This window comes from Condylostylus longicornis, unplaced genomic scaffold (genome assembly GCF_029603195.1).
Source record: "Condylostylus longicornis isolate FDR11 unplaced genomic scaffold, ASM2960319v2 ptg000017l, whole genome shotgun sequence".
Classification (NCBI taxonomy): domain Eukaryota; kingdom Metazoa; phylum Arthropoda; class Insecta; order Diptera; family Dolichopodidae; genus Condylostylus; species Condylostylus longicornis.
Genome location: NW_026577986.1, coordinates 4,968,501 through 4,991,180, shown reverse-complemented (window position 1 = coordinate 4,991,180; position 22,680 = coordinate 4,968,501). Strand labels below are relative to the sequence as shown.

Below are 22,680 nucleotides of genomic sequence, written 5' to 3'. Positions count from 1 at the left end.
AAATCATATACATTTAAATCTGCTTTTCTCTTATGAGTAAATAATATACATATTTTGTTCCACACTTACAAGTTTTTTAAAGTCTTGATACTTTTTTAAATGAAAAAAAATTAAAACAAAAATATTTCAATTCTTTGATCAATTTATTTTAAATTTTTAATTAACATTTATAATAATAATTAAATATTAAGTAATTGTTTACAAAAAGAAACATAACGAAAGAATTTTTCTCCTTTTTTTATATATTTTGTGACAAAAATTCTCTAAAAATTAGTTTTCTTTCTTTTAAAACAAAAAAAATTAATAATATTGTTTGAAAATTAAAAAAAATTTAAATAAATTCTGTTCATTAAATTTCAAATTTTTTCTTTGAATTTAAAAAATTTCCAAAACTTATATCTCATCGCACTCAATCATCATTTCAACGTATTATATATATTGTCAATGTTAGCACCATCAACATCTACATCATTAGCATCACAATTTCCACTTACACTACATACACCGTTGACACTACTATTAATTTTATCAGAAATACTGGGACTATTTGAATTCAAATGCTGTAATTTATGTTGTTGTTGCTGCTGTTGTTTGTTATTATCCTTACTACTATTACCAATATTATTTTTATTTATATAACTTGTTGCTTGAACAACACTGGCTCCTTTAATGACAATTTCTGGATAATTGAGTTTTTCATCATTTTTATGTTGAGGATGATGATTGTTATCATTATCAATATTACTTAAAACTTCTATACCGTCATCAACATTTTCATTTCCATTAATTTGTATGCGACTTATTGCAACACCAGCTGTTGTTATATCACTACAACTGCCACCATTACTGCTATCTATATTGTTATGACAGATTTCAGCGTAAATGTTTTCTCTTGGATCATCAAATATTTCAATTAAATTATTATTTGTTATTCTATTGGTAGAGCTACACCCATTTGTGGCGTTATTTGTTGTACCAATTTGGTGGTGAATATTAGAGCTTGTGCAATTATTTATGATACAGCTACTGCAGTTTGGGTAACTGAAATCATTGTTATTCATTAATCCATTATTTATCATAACACTACTGAAACTATCTGCATTCATATTATGATTAGAAGTTGTACATCCTTCGGATACTAAAAGGGAATCTCTAACACTACTATAGGGTAAATCATCAATAATTGTTGTACTACTATAATCGTCTGAAATTTAAAGAACAAGGAAATTATATTATTAGATTATATTATTATATATTCCAAAAAAGAACGTAAGAGAGGATATACATAATCTAAAACACAATAAAAAAAATTAATTCAATTATAGCTCACCATTTAAATTGTTTGAAACAGGATCACCAATCAAAAAATCTAATTGTTTACTATTTGGCATTAAGTCCAAGTCTCGAATTGAATTTTCAATTTCATTTTTGTTTGAATTTATTGAACTTATTGGTTTTACTTTTTTTGTTTCGACAACATTCATTTTTTGTGGTACTGCAAAATGTAATAATTGATGTAGACTAGATGACGATTTACTATATTGTTTGGTTTTAACATGAAATTCGGAATACATCTTTTCACTGATAAATTGTTTTTGCTTATTAAAATTATTTGTACATTGATTGCCATCATTTCTAGAAGTATTTGCATTTATATTATTTATAGTGTCAACATCAGTTTTTAAATCTTCATCTAGTGGATTTATTGATTGATTCAAAATTAAACCATTTCCACTAGAAATACTGGTCATACTTTCAGCTAATGTTGTAGTTTCAGTGGTATAATTCGATGGTAACAAATCTGGTTGCTTATCTATTAAATCAACATCTTGTAAACTAAGGCTTTTCTGAATTTTCTTTTGATTATTAAGAATATTATTTGAAAATGGAATATTACGGTCAGCACTATTTGTATTGGAAATCCTAATTGAACCTCCTATTTCTGAAGCTGGTCTATTATTAGACGAACTACCACTAGCAGCTAGAACTTCCTCACCGAAACGTTCTTGTAATAATTTCGACATATCATTATATCGCTGCATACTCATACGCTTGGCTTGAATATCTATATCTAAACATGTCATTGAAGTATTTTTGTCATTACGTTTAAACCACTTTTTCTTAGTTGATTGAAAAACTTTCATTTTATCAGAGAACATTCGATTTTGATGTTGCGCTTGTTGCTCATTTGAATTTGATTGTTGTTGATTTTGAGTTTGCTGATGTTGTTGTTGTTGTTGCTCTTGTTTCGCTTCCAAATTCGCCAAATCATTTTTACTTAAAAATATTATTGAATCTTCCTTTTCGTGTGCGATTGTTGTTTTTTCACGTCTTAATAAACGTGGAAAATTTAAAGGTTTTAATTTCTTTAAACCATCTACTCGTGATTTGCTAGTTGAACGTTCTGGCCTATTAAATACTTCAACCTCAATTGTTTTTATAAATTGATCACAATTAAATTGACAAAATTTTAAAATATTTTGTACATTTGGATTACTTAACATTCTTTGCTCATTTTCAAAACCTAATAAACATTTCATAAATGTCATTTCATTTGTAATTGGTAATTTTTTCAACTGTAAATTTGATAAATTTTGTCCAGAATCAATTGTCGCATCATCGATTGGGCATGCAATCAAGACATTTTCTTTAGTTATATGTGTAATTGTTAAATTTTCTGGTATTGATACTGAAGATGAAGATGATGATGAGTTTGCTCCAGATGATGCTGATATAAATTTTAAATTTATTGGAAATTCTTTATCAGGATTTATTAAATTACTAATACGATGGACACAATCTGGATTAATTTTACGTTGTTTACTATTATGTTCTAAATTTGTTTGTGATATTGTTGTTGAATTACAACTAAAACCACTAACTTTTTGTAATATTTGTGGAATGCTTGGTTCAATTTCATAAAATTTCCCTTTTGCTGTTAATGATACATATAATATTTGACGATTTTCATTAAATAACTGAGCATAGCGTCCTTTCTCTTTTTCACGACCTGTATTATTATTTGACGATGATGATGTTAATGATGATGAAAATTTTGTATTTGATGAATCTTGTTGATTACCATCTTCAAATACTGCTAATAAACGAAAAACTTGACCTCCACGTGCTGTACTTTTTATGTAATGTGGTCGAGTTGCAACGAAACCATCTGGTGCATTAGTTGTACTCTGAGATTCTGTAAAAGCTGGTAGACTATCTACGGATATAAATTTATGTACACGTTCACGGACTAGCTGGATTAAGGATGTATACTGAGTTGCGGTTGGCAATCCTTTATCGTTTATTAGAGAAAAATAACCTAAAAATATAAAATAAATAAAATTAATTGATAGAAATTAAGTTTTTTTTTAAAGAAACAAAATTTACAAAAAATAAATGTCAAAATATTTTGTAAGTAGCTATATTCAAAATTTCAATTTGATTTTTTTTTATTTCCTTATTTTTGATATCCAGCATTCGCAAAATAAAAAACATATAAATTGATCCGCTATGATAATCAATGTTGTACTAGCTTCTGATCAAAACAAGCACATCTTAAAGCTTTAGAAATTCTTACATAAACTAAATCGCAACTTTTATTGTTAATATTTATGTACAATACCAATTAAAATATAAATAAAATCAGGGTAATACAGCGTTGTTTAAGCTAAAGTTAAAATATAACAAAAAAAACATTTTCACGCTCATATTTGCACTGTGTGGATAAACAGGTGTTTTATTAAATTTATCATAATATTTGATAGATGCATATAATAGTAGTAACATGTTCCGTAATTTTATCAGAAACCATTGTTACTGATCTTATCTGTATTGCAAATAATAAATAATTCTATATTTTTGTGTTCGGATCTATTAAAGTAGTTTAAGAAATTTTATCATTTATAATATAGAAAATAGAAAAATATTTTCAGAATTTTTAATTTTTCATTTTAATAAAAAGCATTTTCTCATAATATAAACAAAGAGATGCAAACGCACATCCCCACTATTTTATATAAATTATACAAATAACAAAGAAAAATAAACAAAAGAGCATCTACCATCAAAACAGAAATAAAGTTTTTATCATCTTTAAGGAATAAACAAAAGATACAATGGTATAAGACATGAAAATTCTTTATGAAAAAAATTACACTAAAAATCAAATGTTAATTAACTTGCATTAAATATTTTTCTTTTATTTTAACAATTATGAATGCTACATATTATAAGGAAAAAAATTATAAATAAATAATCTTTAATTTAAATAACCTGCATATTGAAAGAAAAGAACTTATAAAGAAAGTACTTCTCTTTTTAAGATATAAATTTAAAAAAAATATTTAAGATAAACTCATCGTAATTGTAGAAATTTTTTTTGGAATTATCCTAAAATAATATTTATTTTCATGAAGTAGTAATATTTAAGAATTTGATGCATAAAATATTAACAAATTTAATGGTATTATATTAAGCTAAAATTGTACTAACTTTTATTCTCATATTTAATAAAAATTATAAAAATCAGATTTCTATACGCAAATGAACCTATGATCATAAAATAGTTTCTATAATTTTTGTTATCTTCTTGATATGCTGTCTGTTTTTTTAAACCATAAATAATTATTAATATTCCTTAACATAATATTAAATTTTATTCACATGTTTACTACATAAAATTTATATTTATATAAAAAAAAAATAATCTTTAAACGTTCAATTTAAAAATGAATACAAAAATTTTTTTTCCTTATCTTTTAAAAAAACTTCAATATTTTTTTTATTACAAATAAGTAGATTTCCATCAAGGATCTTCATTTTTTTTTTCGCTTATACTATATTTATTTTCCCCCACAATTTGAATTTCAAACTCAATAAAAATTTGTCACAATAAATGTCTTAAAAATTCTTTGGCTCTCTTAATTCGTTTCTTGTTTTTTTCTTCATTCAATTTTTCTTTTATTTTCTAAAAGAGGAAAAACCTAAAAGCTATTATACATTTATATCTCTTCGCACCTGCTTTTTTTTTTTTGTTTTTGGTTTGCCAAAGTAAAAATATATACCATTTTTATGTACTTTTTTCCCCCGTTTACTTTAATGATTTCTACAAAATAGATGTATTTTATATCTTTTCTGTATTTCGCTCTAAATTTCTAGAATACCATAGGCAAATTTCTGTTTATGCTTGTGACTTTAATGAATACACCATGTATAAATTATAGCATATAATATACATAATGCATGCATATAAATATACATTACAAAATACGTACAAAAAATGTGGGTAAGTTTGAACTTATTATGAAACATCCGGAGTACTAAAAGATAAAAGATACTTATGGTACACTTAACATTATAAATTTTTTTTTTTTTAAAAGAAATGTAGATGCTAGTAATTTATTTTATAAAAAAAGAAAAAGCATACATATTTGCATTATATTGACTATATGTACGTAAGTACAAATTTAATATGCATTTATGTCGTAACATATATATTATATGTATGTTTATGTTACATAATATTTCCGCAAAAGTACTCCAGGATGATTAAAGTAAAATAATAAATTAAGTACAGATTTACAGAAAATAAAAATAAAAACATTTCTTGTATGACAAGAAAATTTTATACTTATTAATTGTACTAACTTCAATAAAATTTAAGATTTTAATTTTTCAATATAGTTAAATAAATGTACATTTTTATATTAATTGAAATTACTATGTTATATAGGTAAATGGATTACAATAAGGAAATATCTAATTATATAAATAAATATATAATAATATGTAAATATGTTTTTTTTTTTGTTGATTTCAGATATATACCTATGTATAATAAAATATAATTTAATATATTTTTAATTAATGCTCTTTGAAATCAGTGATTTAGCACATATTGAAATTTAATTCGAAATTATTTTGGGAAATTTAATTCTTGCATATTGTTTCAAATATTATTCAAAATATTGTTTTATAAGAGGCCTAAGAACAAACTAATAATATTTTTAAAAATGTTTGCTGTTATATTTATATTAAAAATACTTGGATACTATCAATTCATATTAATAAAATTAATTCTTATTCTTAAAAGTTATTGTTTACAAAGTGCAAGACTAAATTGTTTATACTATTAATGATACTAATTAATGATATTTAATTCGCTTGGTCAATTCATTTTTACTTTTGTCTTAATTAACAACTTTACATAATTATAGTTATTAATTTTGCATAATTATTAATTTTATTAATAATCGGTAAGTCCGAATAAAACTATGGTATTTCTAATAAAAAATTGGAGTAAGGCAAAAAAATAAAAATAAGGAAAATGAAATAAATGGAAAATCTGTTTTGATAAATTTGAAACAATTAAATTTTTAATGAGAATTATGGTTTACACAATCATAAAAATAAAGGATGCTTTTATCATAAGCCCTAAAGTAAATTTTTTCTTTTTTTTTTAATAAAAAGAAGAGGGGAAAAATATTATGTACTTTGATTTACTTATTTTCTTTTTTATTTATCTTTATCATCTAAAACCACTTTAAAAGAAAAGAAAATTTGAAATAAATTAAAAGGAAAAAATTGGGTGTTGAACAGATCCTTTCGAATTTAAAATAAGTACATTTGGTTTACTTATCGAACATGTTGAGTATTTAGTTTTATTTATTTTTTCCCAATTATTAAGATATATTTTTATCTTATGAATAAAGAATAAGGTATTTTAAGTGAAGCTGCCGAAGGAACGAAACTATTTTTTTTAGTTATTCAAGGATATTAAAGAATGTTTCAATTAAAAAAACAATAAGTTTTTAATATAAGAAAATTAATATCGATGACTAATTAAGTATACTTTTTAAACACCTTCAATTTTTACTTAAAAAAGTAATTAAATCCTTAAGCGAGAAACAATTTCATTCCAACTGAATACAAAGTACTATAAATAAGCAAATCTTAAATTTTAATTTTAATGTTTGTAAAATTATTTTATGAAATCGGACTATATCGTTTGATAAGATGATAAAGATACTAAAATAATATTACAAAAATAATAATATGCAAAAAAAATGAAATTGATTAAATTTTTGAACAAAAAATAAAAATTTTAATATTTCCTAATTAAATAAATTATTCTTTTGTGTGGCATTTAATAATAAATATGAACGCATTATATACGCATATATGAAAATATTTTTAAATTATTTTCTTTTGAAAAATTTGTTTATTTTTATTTTTAATCATAATACTAGCTATTATTTTGTTATATTTTTAAACCATAATTTATTCTTAAAAAAAATGTAATTGGGTCCAATAATAATTATTAAAGTCATCCTTTTCAAAAGAAATGGAAAGAACATAAACCTAAAATGAAAAAAAAAATAAAATATATAGTAAATTTCATTTTCCTTTTTTAAATATGATTAAAATTAATTTTCTTTTCTTTGTGTTACAGAAATAAAAGAATTTATAGTATGTGTACATTGTGTACTCATTATATTATGGTTCCAAGCAAATATACATAAAGGTATATGTACATGGTATATAAAAATATATATTAAACCATTTCATAAATAATATTAATTAAATATTAAGTAGGTCATCAATTTCATTCAATTAAATTGTCAGATGGCACATTTATTATTTTACCGAATTCGAAGAAAAAGACAAAAATTAAATTGTAAAATATTTTTATCCCCGTACGAGGCAAATGCCCGAAAGGAATTATAAATCTATCACTTCTTTTATACCTCAAGAAAATAGACGTCTGAAATATAAACACAATGATCAGTTTTTGATCAATGGCAAGTTTTAAGTTAATTTAGTTATGCTGATCTATTCGTCACCGCGATTAATTTATTTATTTAAATTATTTAATTGGGGATCAGATCGGTAGGTGTCTTACAACCACAGAAAGAATTTAGTCAAATTGTAGAACTCGTAAGACGTAGAGTAACTAAATTTTGCTTAAACGACTTAGTCGTGGTTTTAAAAGTTTTTACAATAACTGACTTTAATAACTGACTGACCTTAAAATTTTGAATGGCGAAAACAAATCTAGCAACACAGCTAATATTTTACTGAAATGGTAAATGGGAGATGGTATCTTTTCTCGTTTATTTTTTTAAATTCACTGAATGGCAGTTTTAATAAAAATAAATCTATAAAAAAAATTTTTACTTTATGTATAAAAAGGAATAAATAATATATTAATTTATGAGCATGTAAACTTCATTCCATTCGGAATAATATATATGCAAAAAGAAAAATAGTGACTTAATTTGACAATAACCATTTCATGAATTAAAACTCATGCCAAATAATCGATATTGAATTTTTTTAAATAAACTACCGACTTACCGTTTAATTTTTTCTTAACAACATATAGCAATAATAATTTGAAAAGTATGCACAAAGAAATTTCAATTTCATAGTGCAGAAATGATTCAATTTCATAGTTGCACACTCTATATAAACTATTTAATTTTGTAATCATTAAAAGAAGCTTTTACAGATGACAAAAGTTATATACTATACTATAAATAATAGTAAAATAGTATGTTCTATAAAGTTAAACTCCTAGTTCGCTTCAAATTCAACAAAATCGTTCTTAAATAAGTTTACTGAAATTATTTATTTCCATCTAAATGAATAATTAATTATTACTCGTAGTAGTTTATCGTAGGAGTAAAAAATACGGTTATATCTCCAAATTTGCCTTTATTACATTTTCCATTTCCAATTTGAAAATATTCTATTGGATTTTTATTTCTATTGGACCGTAATGAATGTTTTAAAATTGAAACACTAATATGTTAACTTTCGCATTATTTTATTTAATATAGACCTCAACTCATCGGCTAGACCTAATTTGAATGTATTTATTTTTAATAACCAAAATAACTCTCTATAAACTCTACGACTTTTCTTTTGTATCTTTCATTGTACTTTTTGAATGGTTTTACTCCACATGGGCAGAAACTAAAATATAAAAGTACATATATTTTCCATTGATACCATTATATAAACTTCTATAACTATTCAATTTTATTATATAATTTTATCTGATCAATTTAAAAAATAATTTTAAAATACGTTCAATTTGAATTAATTACAAAAGAATGGTGGGACTGTTTCTATACTTATACTATTTCTTTACTTCTTTCTCTTCTTTTTGGTAATTGAACATTCGAACATTCACAATGACATAGAGTGCATTAATCATAAAACGGCGATAAATTACTAGTAATTATTCAATAAAAAAAATTATCTTTATTGTACAGATAAAGATCATCATTATAAGTAGATCATCAATTACATTTAACAGAAAAAAAAAGAAATATTAAGTTGAATGATTGCTTTTGTTTTTAAATTATGTGTAAATTAAAAAATATTATACACATTGTGGACGTGTATGTATATAAGAAATACTTGAAAAACTTTCAATTTATTCAAGTTACATATGAAAAAAGAAATAATTGAATTCAGAAATTCATATTAAGTTTTCAATAGATTTTAAATTGAAAAAATGAAATGAAAAGTATTATTTATAGTTAAAGTTAGAGGAGGATAATTACACTTATGAATGCAATATGGAATATACATAGATACAAACACATCCTAAGTATATACTAAATAATTGAAAAATCTAGTCATAGCGCAACTGATTTTCAAAGCCAATTGAAGAAAGATTTAAAAAACCAATCACGAAACATATTTTATCTCAAATTAGTTACATTAAAGTTGCATCAAATTGAAAATGATAAATAAAAATATTTTATAATAATTTTAAGCGACGTTAATTTACGCAACACTTAATAGCAGCTAATCTTTTCTTTAGTTTCTTTTCTATTATTATTATTGTTATGTTTTGGTTGCTACGGTCAATTAAAATATATTCAAGAAATTAATAGCATAAATTAGGTCAGGTTCATATTAGAAAAATGGAAAAAAATAAATGATAAGAAAATTGAATAATTAACTTTTTTTTGTAAAAACTATTATAATAAATGTAATAAAAATTAATGTGGGGGAAAATTATTATATTAATAATTATGTATAATAATAATATTAAAATATTGAATAATGAAAATTTCTGATAAGAAATTGTAAATATGAAGATTAAAATCACTTTAATGTCTGTTTATTATTATTGAGATCTGGTAACAGCTTTCATGTGATTTTCAAAAAGATAATAAAAATATAATAACTTATATAATTTTTCTGTTCGTTTAAAATGAAAAATGTAGGTCCATTTCAGAAGTTAATTATGGTAAATTGTGGACCTTGCTTTACACATAACAAAATTGTGTTAAAAATTTTTTTAAAACAGTAAATTATGTAAATATATGTTGTAAATTGTATTACACATAATTTCCACTTTTAGAGATAATTTTAAATAAATTGCTAGAAAACTTGATGCAGGAAAAGTAATTTGCAATTGAAATTTGGCAAGAAGTAGGTTTATTTTCTATTATAAGTAATAATTATTATAAATAAAAAGATTCTTCTATTCAAAAATAATTTTTTCAAAATTAAAAAAAAATATGTTTTTTAATAATTTTGAGAAGAAAATAATCAGGAAACAAAAATCTCTTTTTTTTTTGCCAATTTTTGTTTTGTTCAAGGAAAACTTCATTGTATTAAGGTTCCTTTATTATATTTAATTAAAGGCAATATAATTAACTAAAATTTTAAATTCAAAAATACAATTAAATGTATTTTCGTTGGAAATTTCCATTACCAGATCTTTCAGTTCAATTGTCTTCATTGGCAATAACGATGATAATTTTTTGTTGTTTTTAAAACAAAGAGAAAAAATATAAAAACGAATAGTTAAAAATTTTAAATTTGAATAATAATGAATCTTGAAGTGAGCAAACATTTTATATATGCGTTTGTTTTCTTAACAATGCGTAGTTTTCCCTACGTGCATAAAGTAAATAAATTAAAAATTCTTCAAAAACTTGGAAAAAAGAAATAACTCAGGGTAAATAAAACCATTAAAATGTTATAAAATTGTTAAATACCAACAAGGTTAAAAACTTTTGCAACAATACGATTATTATTACTGAAAATTAATGTAAAATTCTTTTTTAAAGCAAACTATTGAAACTAATTATGTATAAAATAAAAATAATATATTAAAATGCCTGTGAAATTTAAAGTATGAGTTGTAAACAGCTGATTTTTAAGGCTTCGAAATTAATTAACATCGAAAATATTCTGAATTTAAAATATTTAAATTTTAAGTTGATTACATGACAAGCATATTTTCCTAAAACGCTATCATACAGCTACCATTTGGTATTTTTACAAAATCACAAATCACTAAAGAAAACTTTGTTTTTAAAATTACCTGGAAACTCTTGCGGTATCATAACACCTTTCTTACGATTTGCTATACCAGTCTTTGTATTGAAACCATGATATACATATCGTTGCCTTAAATGTCGATACAATAAATACAATTCCCCATTTTGTTTACTTGATCCATCATTTTTACTTAAAGATGCTGAAGATTGTGTTGAAGATGAACCATTTGACGATGATGACTGTAAAGTTTCATGACTAAATTTTTGTTTATATGAAATTCTCACAACTCTCGGTAAAGAATATCGATCTAAAAATACTTCCGCCGATAGTGGATCGGTTTGTGACTATAAATAATAATTAAGCAATATTATTATATTGAGTATAATTAGATTCCTGTTTTTTTTTAATTCTCTTAAATTTACCTCATTACTATATTTGGATCCTTTACTATCACCAGTAGAACAATCACCACCAGAACTCAATGAATTCATTTTTAAACGCTGCTGACGTTGTTTCATTTCGATTTCATTACGTCGAGCTAATCTTGCGTTCTCAAAATCAGCTACCGAAAACATATTGGCGCTTGTATCATGTGAATTAAAACGTCTTAATTTAGATTTACGGCCTCCTTCTTGTGATGAAGTCGTTGTAACAATTTGTAGTGGAAAATTTTCTTGTGAAGTAATCACTTGTGATCTAGATAAAGCTGTTTTACTACCACTAACTGTTACTGTACCAGCAGATGTAATTGCTGCACCATTTGGGTTTGTTTGTACCCCAATACCCGATGGTGGTATTGGTTGATGTTTTATTTGACCAGTTGATACTACAAAAAATAATGGATTTCCTGTTGCAGCAGTGATTGTCCCATTTTTTGTTCCACCTGTGGGTTATGTTTGTTGTTTTGTTATGTAATTTTAAAATCAAAAATTTCTAATACGACTTTTTAAATTGTAGTGGAAAAAATACTTTTAGTTTAAGTTTTCTTTAATATTAATTATTTGGTTATAGCTGTATTTTTTCGTATTTGAAAAATTATCTGTGGATCTTTTAAGAATACTTAATTCATAAATACATATTTTTTATGCTTATAGATATATTTGTTTAATTATCTAAATTTTTAATAAAAATTTAAGCTATAATTAATTTTAATATTCTTTTTTTTTAAATTAATTAAATAAACTGTTAGTAATGGGTTAGTAAATTTTCAAAATTTTAAAACTGTTCTTATTATTGAAAATTTGTAATATTGCTTATTTTAATATTCTGTTATTATAATAGTTATCAGAGATTTTTTTGTATCATAATTAAATTTATGAATTAAAAATTATTTTTAATACCATTTATACTTAAAGACGGTGATGGTTTAGCCATATGTGGACCAGATTTTATAAACCAATTGGCCAAATGACGTTGTCTTTCAAATTCAATACTTGTGCGTTGCATTTCAGCCAATTTCAATGAATCGGTCATTTTTTTTATGAGGATGAAGAAATTTTACTCCCAATTTTTAGGTTTCTCTATTATTTTTTAAAAAAAAAGTTATGAATTGCATGGATTTAATTTTTGTGTATTAAGTTAAATATTAGAATATTTGGAAATTTTTATTAAAAAAAAATTTGTGTATTTGTACTTTTTGCAGATGTCGTCAACATTCATACAGTTATTATTTTGCTTTTACTTTTATAAATTTTCATGTAAAGAAATCACGTGACACTTATAAAATTATTTTCTGGCGGTTTTTCGTTATGAACCTGAAAATAAAATAAAATAAAGAAATATATTAAAAAGAGGAAATTAACATTTAATTAAAAGTTTAAGTTTGAAATAATAATTAAAATTTTAGCATGTCGGTAGCTTGCTAAGCAAACAGATATAGGTAGGTACTTAATACATTACAGTTTTAATTCTTCAAAGATTCCTGAAAACGACTTTGCTTATAAAAATAAGTTTATCTAACATTAGTTGGAACTGCAACTTATAACACATACACAACATGTAAATGTATTAATTTACAGTATGTCATGCAGTAAGAATTTTTTGCCGTATAAATATTATCGAATAAACACAAAAAGGTTTTGCAGTTCTGAATTCCAGTATTTCTACCTGCCTATATAGGTTATAAAACAATTTCCATTTTTTTTAAACAATATGAAATAGATTTATAACAAATACAATTTTTATATTACACTTAATTCTATATCTATTGAACACAATGAATTAACGATATGTAATAGACAAACAAAACACGATAGGGTTTATAAAAGTTAAATAATGAAGAAATTTTACATACTTAGGTATGCTTATTTAAGTAGGTAGGTGTAACTATTATACATCAATAGTATACTTATTCTCATATTTACAGTGCAGTGTTATGGAGGATTTGTAATTTATAGCTTCTTGTATAGCTGCTCTTTTTAAAGGAATACGGAAAGATAATCCAAATCTTAAATTGCATCAGATAAATTGGTTTATTCTGTAAACTAATTTAAAAGTTCGACTAGTCTACTGATACAAAACCTAAGTTAATCACATGTCCATTAAATAAATCCATTTATTTTGCATTCGCAGATTGGTACCACTTACTTCAGCTCCAATTACAAAATTATAGCAATTTTTTCACTACAGGAAATATGAATTTTACCATTGCTACTACCCCGACTTTAACAGTACAGGTTTAATTCGAAAATTTACTTTCTCTGTAACGGATATCCGTTTGTAAGTTCCAAAAAAAAATTGGCCAATAATTCTACTCACATATTCAGTTTGTTCCAAAAGCTTTCTCGTTTCCGTTAAATCTTCTGATTATAATTTTTATTTGAAAATAATCTAATAATTTTAATAAATCCACTAGACTCCTTCGAAATTCAATTCAATATTTTGCGTGGCTATGCTTTTCTTAGAGAACTTGGTACAGTTCAAATATAAGCAGTTTTGCTACATTTTACAATGTCAACCAATAGTTTCTTTTTTTTTAATTTATAAAAATTAAATGTGATTTATTTTGAACAGCAGGATCTTAAAAATTTATAGAAATTAAATTTTTTAATAACACATGCTATATCCATGTCAGTGAAACTAAAATGAAAACTCATGAACCAAAACAAAAAAAGAAAAGATCATACGATTCAAATTTTAAAAAAGGTTGAAATGTTAAAATGTTGAATTATTCAAGTTCACCACAAAGATTTTACGATAAAACGCACAGTGCCGTAGTCATCAAACACAATTAAATCAAATTGATCGTATTACATTAGCTTTGTAAACAAAAAATGTGTCTATATTATTAGTACTTATTGACACTTTGTTCAGGTACTTTCTATAAATTATTTTTCGAGGCAAATTAAAATATATGGATGGTAGCAAAATTTTACAGAATAAATAGAATATTAAAGTAAAGATTGATATTTATGACAAAACACTTTTAAAACAATAACATTATAGATTTATTATGATGTAGTATGTGAATACTCGTAGACACGCAGTACAAACACCGATAAAGGAGCTCAGATTTTATGTCAAAATTTAACAAATTGTCACAGCTAATAGGCCGTCAGGCACAGTCTGATGTCAAACAGAGTTTATATACACAACTTTCATCAGACTCGCATTCAATCAAAGATTTTTTCGTGTAAACAGTACGAAAAATAAAATTTGATGAGCATTTACACATCAGATTCATTTTATACTTTAATATCAAACATTTAAGCAAATGTTTTAAATATTTACAGAATGTTTTTGACAATATATATTTAACTCAAAAAACAAAAATCGGCAGATTTTTGAACTTTTTTTTTGAAAAATATAATTTACGTCTGGATTTACATATTGGTTTAAAAAATCGGACAGAAAATTTGATAATAATCGAATAGTTTTAAATTTTTTCCACTAGATTTAATCTCATGTCAAAACTTGATTACACATCACGGAAAGTGCTGCGGTAGTACGAAGTTTTTTAACAACCCATAAATTAGATACTTAAGCTGACTAAATGGAGTTGAGATTTTATATACTTATGTATTCAGATTGTAGCTGTATTCGTAGCAAAAGACATAAATACGGTATAATTACAAAACTTATGTGACTGTATAAAATGTGTTTATACCATTTAAATTTTGGAAGTCAGAAATGACTTCCAAAATTTAAATGGTATAAACCATGGAATGTGAAGAAAATGTTGAAGAGCGTCCATTTTAAAGGGGCGGGGTAAGAGTTTATCAATTAATACATATATTATTTTATTAGAACAAAATTTTCTTGTGTCTAGATTCCCTTGCATGGTACTATTCCCTAAAATTAGCCAAATACCAATTTTCTGTTTACTAATTCTTTGACATTGTAAAAGTTCTAATTACAGTAATTAAGTGGGACAATTAAATTCTGAGTATCCAATCGCTATGGGATAGTAACATTTATCATAAAAATTTCAAAAACTTTATTACAGACACTGAACATTTGCATTAATTGGTTTATGTTTACAATTCCAGCATCAAACTTTTTACGATAACTATTATTATCACTTAGTGATTCGATAGTTAATGACTCTTATAAAAAAATATTTTCCATTTCATATGTTAACGAAATAAATTTGTAATCGTAAGTTTTTTTTTAAAATGTCATTTTAAGGTGCCTCCAAAATTTATGCAAAATTATATGATAACAAGTGGATAATTATAAATTTTTCTTTATCTGATTCTATAATCAGTAAATATAATGTACATATCTATATTAAATGGCATTATATTTAATATGGCTCTAGTCTTATCAAAGTTCAAAAGTTTAATTCATACTTTCGTACGTTATTGGAAATTATTAAATAAGTATTATGAAATAGGCTAATTAAATGACGAAAACTCATGGGTCAAATATGACATGACCCGTTAATATAATAAAATTATGTCGTGTATTTATTTACACTACACACGTAAATAAGCTCAAATAAATTTTGGAAGCTCACATTTTCGAAGCATTATTCATAAGTATAATGTGCTTTATCGTATTTTGGGCACCTATCACAGTATGATTCACATTTAATTATACCTACTTATTTAATGTTATTCTCTTCAGTTTTAATATTTATGTTTTGTTTTTTTTTTTTGTTCACTGTGAACATTTTTTTTTACTTTCCATTATATTTCAGCACATATCTTAGTATATAAGAAACAAAAGATTGACTAACGCTTGAATTATTTTTTCTTAGATTTTTATATATATTTTTTTTTGCATGTGTTTAATTTCATAAGTTATTGAAACGTTGAAATTTTTATGCTGTAATTTTCTTACATTTTTTGTTAATTATTAAAAAAAAAAATAAAAAGAAGAAAACGAATACAATAAGTTTGTAATATTTTTTTATCATATCGTATTATTTTGTTAATATATTTAACAGCATAATGTAATTGTAATTCTGATATTATTGTGTACATATTTACTAAAATATTATAGAAATTTTTAAAGATGATATAATATATTTATGTAATATTAAACTTATATAATATTAAACCATTTAAAAATTTTATCCATTTTAGATCTTAAAATTTTCTAATTTACAATAAATTCATAATTAAATTTAATTTAATTTCAATACTTATATAATTTAAACTTTTTTTTAATATAATATTAAGTAAGTAGTTAAATAATTGGATTATAAATTAATTTAATATATTTAATTTATTTAATTCAAATTGTAATCACTTAAATTTTATACAAAACTCGCCAATATTTACGCAATTCAATTAATCTTTTATTACTGAGAAAGTTTATTCACTTATTATGCAAATGTGGGCACCTAAATTTTATGTTTATTTAAGTACCTATCATACAAACAAGCTTGTACTTCGGTTTGATCACCATATAAATAATATAAAGCACATAAATATTACATAATATTAATTATTTTATGAAATCAAAGCGGATTTTAATGAATTTTCACAATATAACAAAAGAATATTTTTTATGAATTTCTTACTATTCTAATTCAAATGAAATTTATAAAATTACCTAGTCTTATTATGATTTGCATTTCTTAACATTGACTTAACAGGACTCATTAAATAATTTTAATTAAATACGTTTTTATCATAATTTTATTATTAAAATATTAATACTATAAATACTCTTTTTGGTTTGGTATATATTTAACTAATATGATCATTTTGCAATAAAATATATAATTTTAAAATATGCATAATTAAATTTATTTTTAAACTATGTTGCATATTTGTAATTTTTATCACATCTAATACATACATATATTATTTAATTATATTTTTAATTAAATTTCATTATTTTTCTTTTTTATAAATTTTCAATTTAAATTTGAATTAAACACTTTATTGTATATTAATCACTTTAATAAAATAATTTCCAAATTAATAAAAATTTTTATTTTTTAAATTATTTTGGCAATTTATATTTCTAATAATTTTTATATTAATACTAATTTTAAATTAATTTTTATACAAATTATTTGTTGTTTTTGTTAAATCTGAAAACAATTCATAAAATTTACTTTAAAATTTTATAAAATTTTTTTTTCAAATTAAAAACAAATGTGCAATGTACTAATAATATAAACTTTTTTTTTCTATCACACTCATAAGTTTAATTTCTTTAATGAAATTTGTCCGGATTAAAAAAAAATTAAATTAAAAAATACAGAAAAAAAAATTAATAAATAAAAGCACGCAAATTATTATTAACAAATAACAGGTATAAACTGTTTATACTCAATGTGTTGTATACAAGTAACTGGTATTGTTGAATATAAACTGACATCTCAAGAGTTGAATTGGATAGATAGATACGAAACGAATACGACACTACAGTAAAATTTATTAAAGTAACGAAAACAAAAAGGAAAAACAAAAAAAAAAAAATATAGAGAGAATAAAAATGAAAAACAAAGTAAAAATAAGCAAAATTAATAATAAACTCTCATTATTTGAATTTTTTTTTTCTTTGTAATATAAGATTGGGAAGGGGAAGAGATAATTGAATTGAGTTGAGTTGATTTTGTTTTTGTATGTTTTTTTTTTTGTTTTTTCTATTAAGAGAAAAGTGGATTACTAGTAGTAGCAAAGCAAAGTAAAGTAATCGTTCGTCAGTAGCAGTAGCATAGTAACATAAAAGTTGTAATTATTTCATAATGGTCTATATAAAATTTTGTTTTTTTTTGTTGTTGTTCCTTTTGATGTGCTAAGAGGTAATTTTTGACCTATAGAGTAATGAAACAATTTATTTTATAGCGGTTTTAACTATAAGAAAACTTTTTTTTTTCTTTCGTTTCTATGTACATGAATGGTTGAATTATTTAGAATTATAACTGATTTTAAGTATTTAAATTAAAGATATTATATTAGTAAGACTAAAGTGCTATTGTTTTAATTTTTTTTGTAGGTGAATGAAAATTTTAATAAATTGAAGAAGGAATGCACAATTATTGGAACTTATCACAATTTATATATATATTTACATGTATATTTATATTATATTATTTTAGTAGATCTAAAGGTTTATAGTTCAACTGGAGTTAATGAAGTTATAGCGTATTAAATTTTTTATGTATAATTACATATGTACTTATGAATGAAGTTGTTAGCTGCATATAATGCATATTTGAAGACTATATATGTATATGACACTTAGAAATTATTTATTACAAATTATCACCATTGTTTTCATTAAGGGAGGAATTGTTTTCGTACCAAATTTTGCACGTTTTTTTTGTTTATGTAACATAGGTATAATAAAAGTTTTACTTCATAAGTAAAATATCAATTTTGATTGAGTCAATTTTAATCAAAATTTATGTTTTTGGAATTTTTTTGTGCATGTAATGAATGATTATTCATAAAATTTCGGCTAAAACTATTTCTCTGAAATTTTAATATTATTTTGACATAATCTAAGATTAATAAAAGAATTTTTATGAAATTTTTATTTGTAATTGGAAAGAACTAATAAATTTTTTAAGGAAATCGGATCGAGAAATCTGGGTCTTCGACAAAAAGCTAATTTTACAATTTGGTGTAGGGGATATACCTTTCATTAATAATATATATTATTGCAAATAATTTAAGAGTAAAGTTTCAAATTTATTGTATATTAAATATAATTCCGAAAATATACTATATATGCTAGTAGCATATTTGTGTGTATTGAACGTATATGAAAACGTATGTAAATTCCGTATATAAGTAACAGTGGATTTTATTCATATATTAGCCAAAACATAGATACATAATAGGGAACTTACTTAAGAACTTCATTGAGAGAAGAAATTGTAGTTATAATTTCTCAAGAAAATAATAAAATGTAGTAGTTAAGTCATTGCATTAAAATTTTCTTTAATTTCTGTTAACAAAAATTCTTTTAAATTTTTATAGAGCCGAAAAGCGATAGTAAACTTTATAAAAAGTTCACAAAAAATCAAAACCTTTCTCATCTTTTTTTTGTTTTTGAAATTCACTCATTACAAAAGAACCTTATTTTTTTTTTTGTAAAACTACATTGTTGAAATTAATTTTCTTTATAAAGTAAATGAAGTTTTTTTTCCAATTAATATTTTGTAGTACTCACTTTGAATTTTTAAAAATTTTTAAAGTTTTCGGTTAGTCCATAATTGTATTATTTAATTAAAATAAATCATGAATAAATTTTTAATAATATTAAATTATTTTATTATCAACAATTATGCAATTGAAGTTGATTATGCATTTTAAATAAATAATTATTGAAAATTTTAAACAATTTAAAGGTTTAGATAAAAGTGTTAAGGTAAAATATTGAAAAAATTTTTTAAAAATATTTTATTTATAAATTGAAAATTCAAAATTTGTGCGCTATAATATTTCAATATGATTATATTTTTTTTTGTTAAAAATCGAATTTTCTTGGTATTATTAAAGCATTATTAAAGCTAGGCTATTATGACTCGATTAAAATATAAATAAATTGTTATATATTGCCTAAATGTGCAGCGAATTTTGGTACCATATTATAATGTAATACGTACATATAGATTGTTTAAATAGCGTTTTAAAAATTTACTACAACAAATAAGTCAAACCAGAATCTAAGAGTTGAACTAATGGTGTGACATGCAGCAACTCACGCGTCTTAATTGAATTGTTCAATATTCAATTTTTGATTTCACTCAGTTGTATTGAATTTCTGTATACATTATACATATGTATGTAGGTAAATGATTTTGGTGGGTGCTTTCGGTATTCGAACGTAACAAGAAAACAAAATATAGTGTACTTTAACAATAAAATAATTTTTTTATTTTAAATGCTAATGTTTTCCAAGTGATTCAGAATTGTTTTTTTTTTTTAATTTTTTTTTTTTAATAAAGTATAAGGTGTGACTCGGTTAAGTTAACCTTTGTTATGAATTTTTAATTAATATAATATAACGGATATTATGAGGTAAAATTGTAGGTGACAGAATAGTGTACTTATTTGTATAGAAAAATTATTTATTATTATATTATTGTGTAAACGGTTATGTTTATATTGATTATATGTATAACGTATATGCATAATACCGCATAAATACACGCGTTGAAAATAAGTACCATCTATTGATCGTACTCATATGCATAATAAATTGTTTGAATTAAAAATATTATATTTAATGTAAAAAAAATTTTTGTAGGTTTAACAATAATGGTGATTGAGGTTGAGGATTTCTTTATATGCTAAATTAATTGTATTTATACATATATAGAAAAATTCTTATAAGAAAATCCATAATAAGAGTTCTTTGTTAAAAAGAACAACAACTAAAGTAACGGAGGTGGATATTTAACACATTTTTTGTTAAATAAAAAATTATAAAAAATAAAAATAAAATGTTTTTTAAAAAATGTCTAATCCTACCAAATTAATTAAAATATTAATTATTATAATAAGATTAATTATATTGGTTAGTGTAATATTGGTTAATGCAAGAGAAGTGTATTACTTTTATGATTGTATGTTTTAAAAATTTGCATTGAGGGTATTGTGTAGAATGTTTTGTATAAATAATAAATTGTTTAATAACACATAATGCATAGGCAATTGCATTTACTACCGGATTTTAATGTGAGTTTGGGGAGATAGAAGTATACCCGAATAAAAGTAGAAAACAATTCTCAGTTAATTGATTATTTTGCATTTTAAAAAAATTAAGTAAGAATAAAACTTACAATAATATTAAATTAAATTTCAGAAATTTTTCTGAAATTTCTCATATTACCCTAATAACAAATCCGGCTCAGATTGGTACATATTGCATATCAATCAAATTTAAAAAATGTATTAAATAATTTCAGTAAAATTGAATAATAAATTTGCTAATACATCACAATTTCCTAAGTTTGAGGAATAATTCTTTATTTTGAATGATTTTCGCAACTATTTTCAATTAGTAATTCGAACAAAATTTTTACTAGGAGACACTTACTTATAATAATTCGAACAAAATTTTAGTATGACACTTACTTATAATAAATTATCTTTTATCATCGCCTTTTGAATATTAAATAATTAAAAATATCTGTGCTTTTAAATGCTAAAAATAAAATAATAAAACAATATTATACTTAACCTTTATTGTGTAAGTTAATGCATTTTGAATTATAAGTAATAATGAGCTCGAAATTTACATATACATACTATGTACATACTTATATAAAACTAATCTTCAATTTAGAATAAATTCAAAAAAAATTTCACCTCATATGTAAAATATTTTTAAATCAATTCACTTTTATATTTTCTAAATGTTTATTTTTACTTATTAATTGTAAAATGAATTAGGTTTGGTTATTAACATTTTCGCTTTTATATTACTTGTGCTTATATATGTATTATCCTTTATTATAATTCAACATTAGCTATATTGTATAGGAATAAATTTTCATTTCAACCATTCCAACTTAATTGATGATATGTAAATATTAAATATTTGAATGTGTATTATGTGTATGCAGTAGTTTTCTTGATGATGATGAGTAATAATGATTTTTTTCTACAAGTACTCGTATATACCTCTATATATTTTTGTTTAAAGAGTATGTATAAATATACTTGAAACACCATTAGGTTTTTATAATAAATTTACGTACTTAAATATAAAATAATGCATACACAAATTTATTGTCATATAGTTTTCTATACAGAGTGTACGAAGCATGATATTATTGCCAAATCATGACGAAAGAAAAGTGATTCATTAGGAACGTTTAACTTATTTTGAGCAAAAATGATTCAAGGAAAAGTTAGTTGGAACAAAGTTGTTCGCTTTGCAAGTAAATGTTGCGTAAAATGAAAAGCCATTGCCATTGATGTTACTTCATTGGAAGAAGATTTAAGTGTCGTT

The 22,680-nt window shown here is 23.1% G+C and overlaps 1 protein-coding gene across 4 annotated transcripts; it reads right to left on the bottom strand.

Moving 5' to 3' along the window:
• Window positions 1–124: 124 nt before the first annotated feature.
• Window positions 125–17,468, bottom strand: LOC129606080 (putative uncharacterized protein DDB_G0277255). 4 transcript variants are annotated; one of them, XM_055516180.1, is made up of 7 exons: window positions 17,311–17,468; window positions 12,944–13,064; window positions 12,651–12,830; window positions 11,733–12,193; window positions 11,354–11,654; window positions 1,331–3,319; window positions 125–1,204 (listed from the first exon to the last, which is right to left on the bottom strand). In XM_055516180.1, exons 3-7 carry the CDS (start codon window positions 12,781–12,783, stop codon window positions 417–419), a joined length of 3,672 nt encoding a protein of 1,223 aa, XP_055372155.1. In that variant the 5' UTR covers window positions 12,784–12,830; window positions 12,944–13,064; window positions 17,311–17,468; the 3' UTR covers window positions 125–416. The 4 variants fall into 4 exon arrangements, with proteins under 4 accessions (XP_055372155.1, XP_055372154.1, XP_055372152.1 ...); XM_055516179.1 differs by lacking the exon at window positions 17,311–17,468 and adding an exon at window positions 14,068–14,376; XM_055516177.1 differs by lacking the exon at window positions 17,311–17,468 and adding an exon at window positions 14,068–14,376 and having other exon boundaries at window positions 12,651–13,064.
• Between the last annotated feature and the right edge of the window lie 5,212 nt (window positions 17,469–22,680).

What these genes read in the sequence shown, in the direction of transcription:
- LOC129606080 (XM_055516180.1), bottom strand. Translation starts at nt 12,783, where the DNA reads ATGACCGATTCATTGAAATTGGCTGAAATGCAACGCACAAGTATTGAA. An exon ending in GATCCAAATATAGTAATGAG is followed by an intron (nt 11,655 to 11,732) that starts GTAAATTTAAGA and finishes TATTATTTATAG; the next exon opens with TCACAAACCGATCCACTATC. An exon ending in GATACCGCAAGAGTTTCCAG is followed by an intron (nt 3,320 to 11,353) that starts GTAATTTTAAAA and finishes TTATATTTTTAG; the next exon opens with GTTATTTTTCTCTAATAAAC.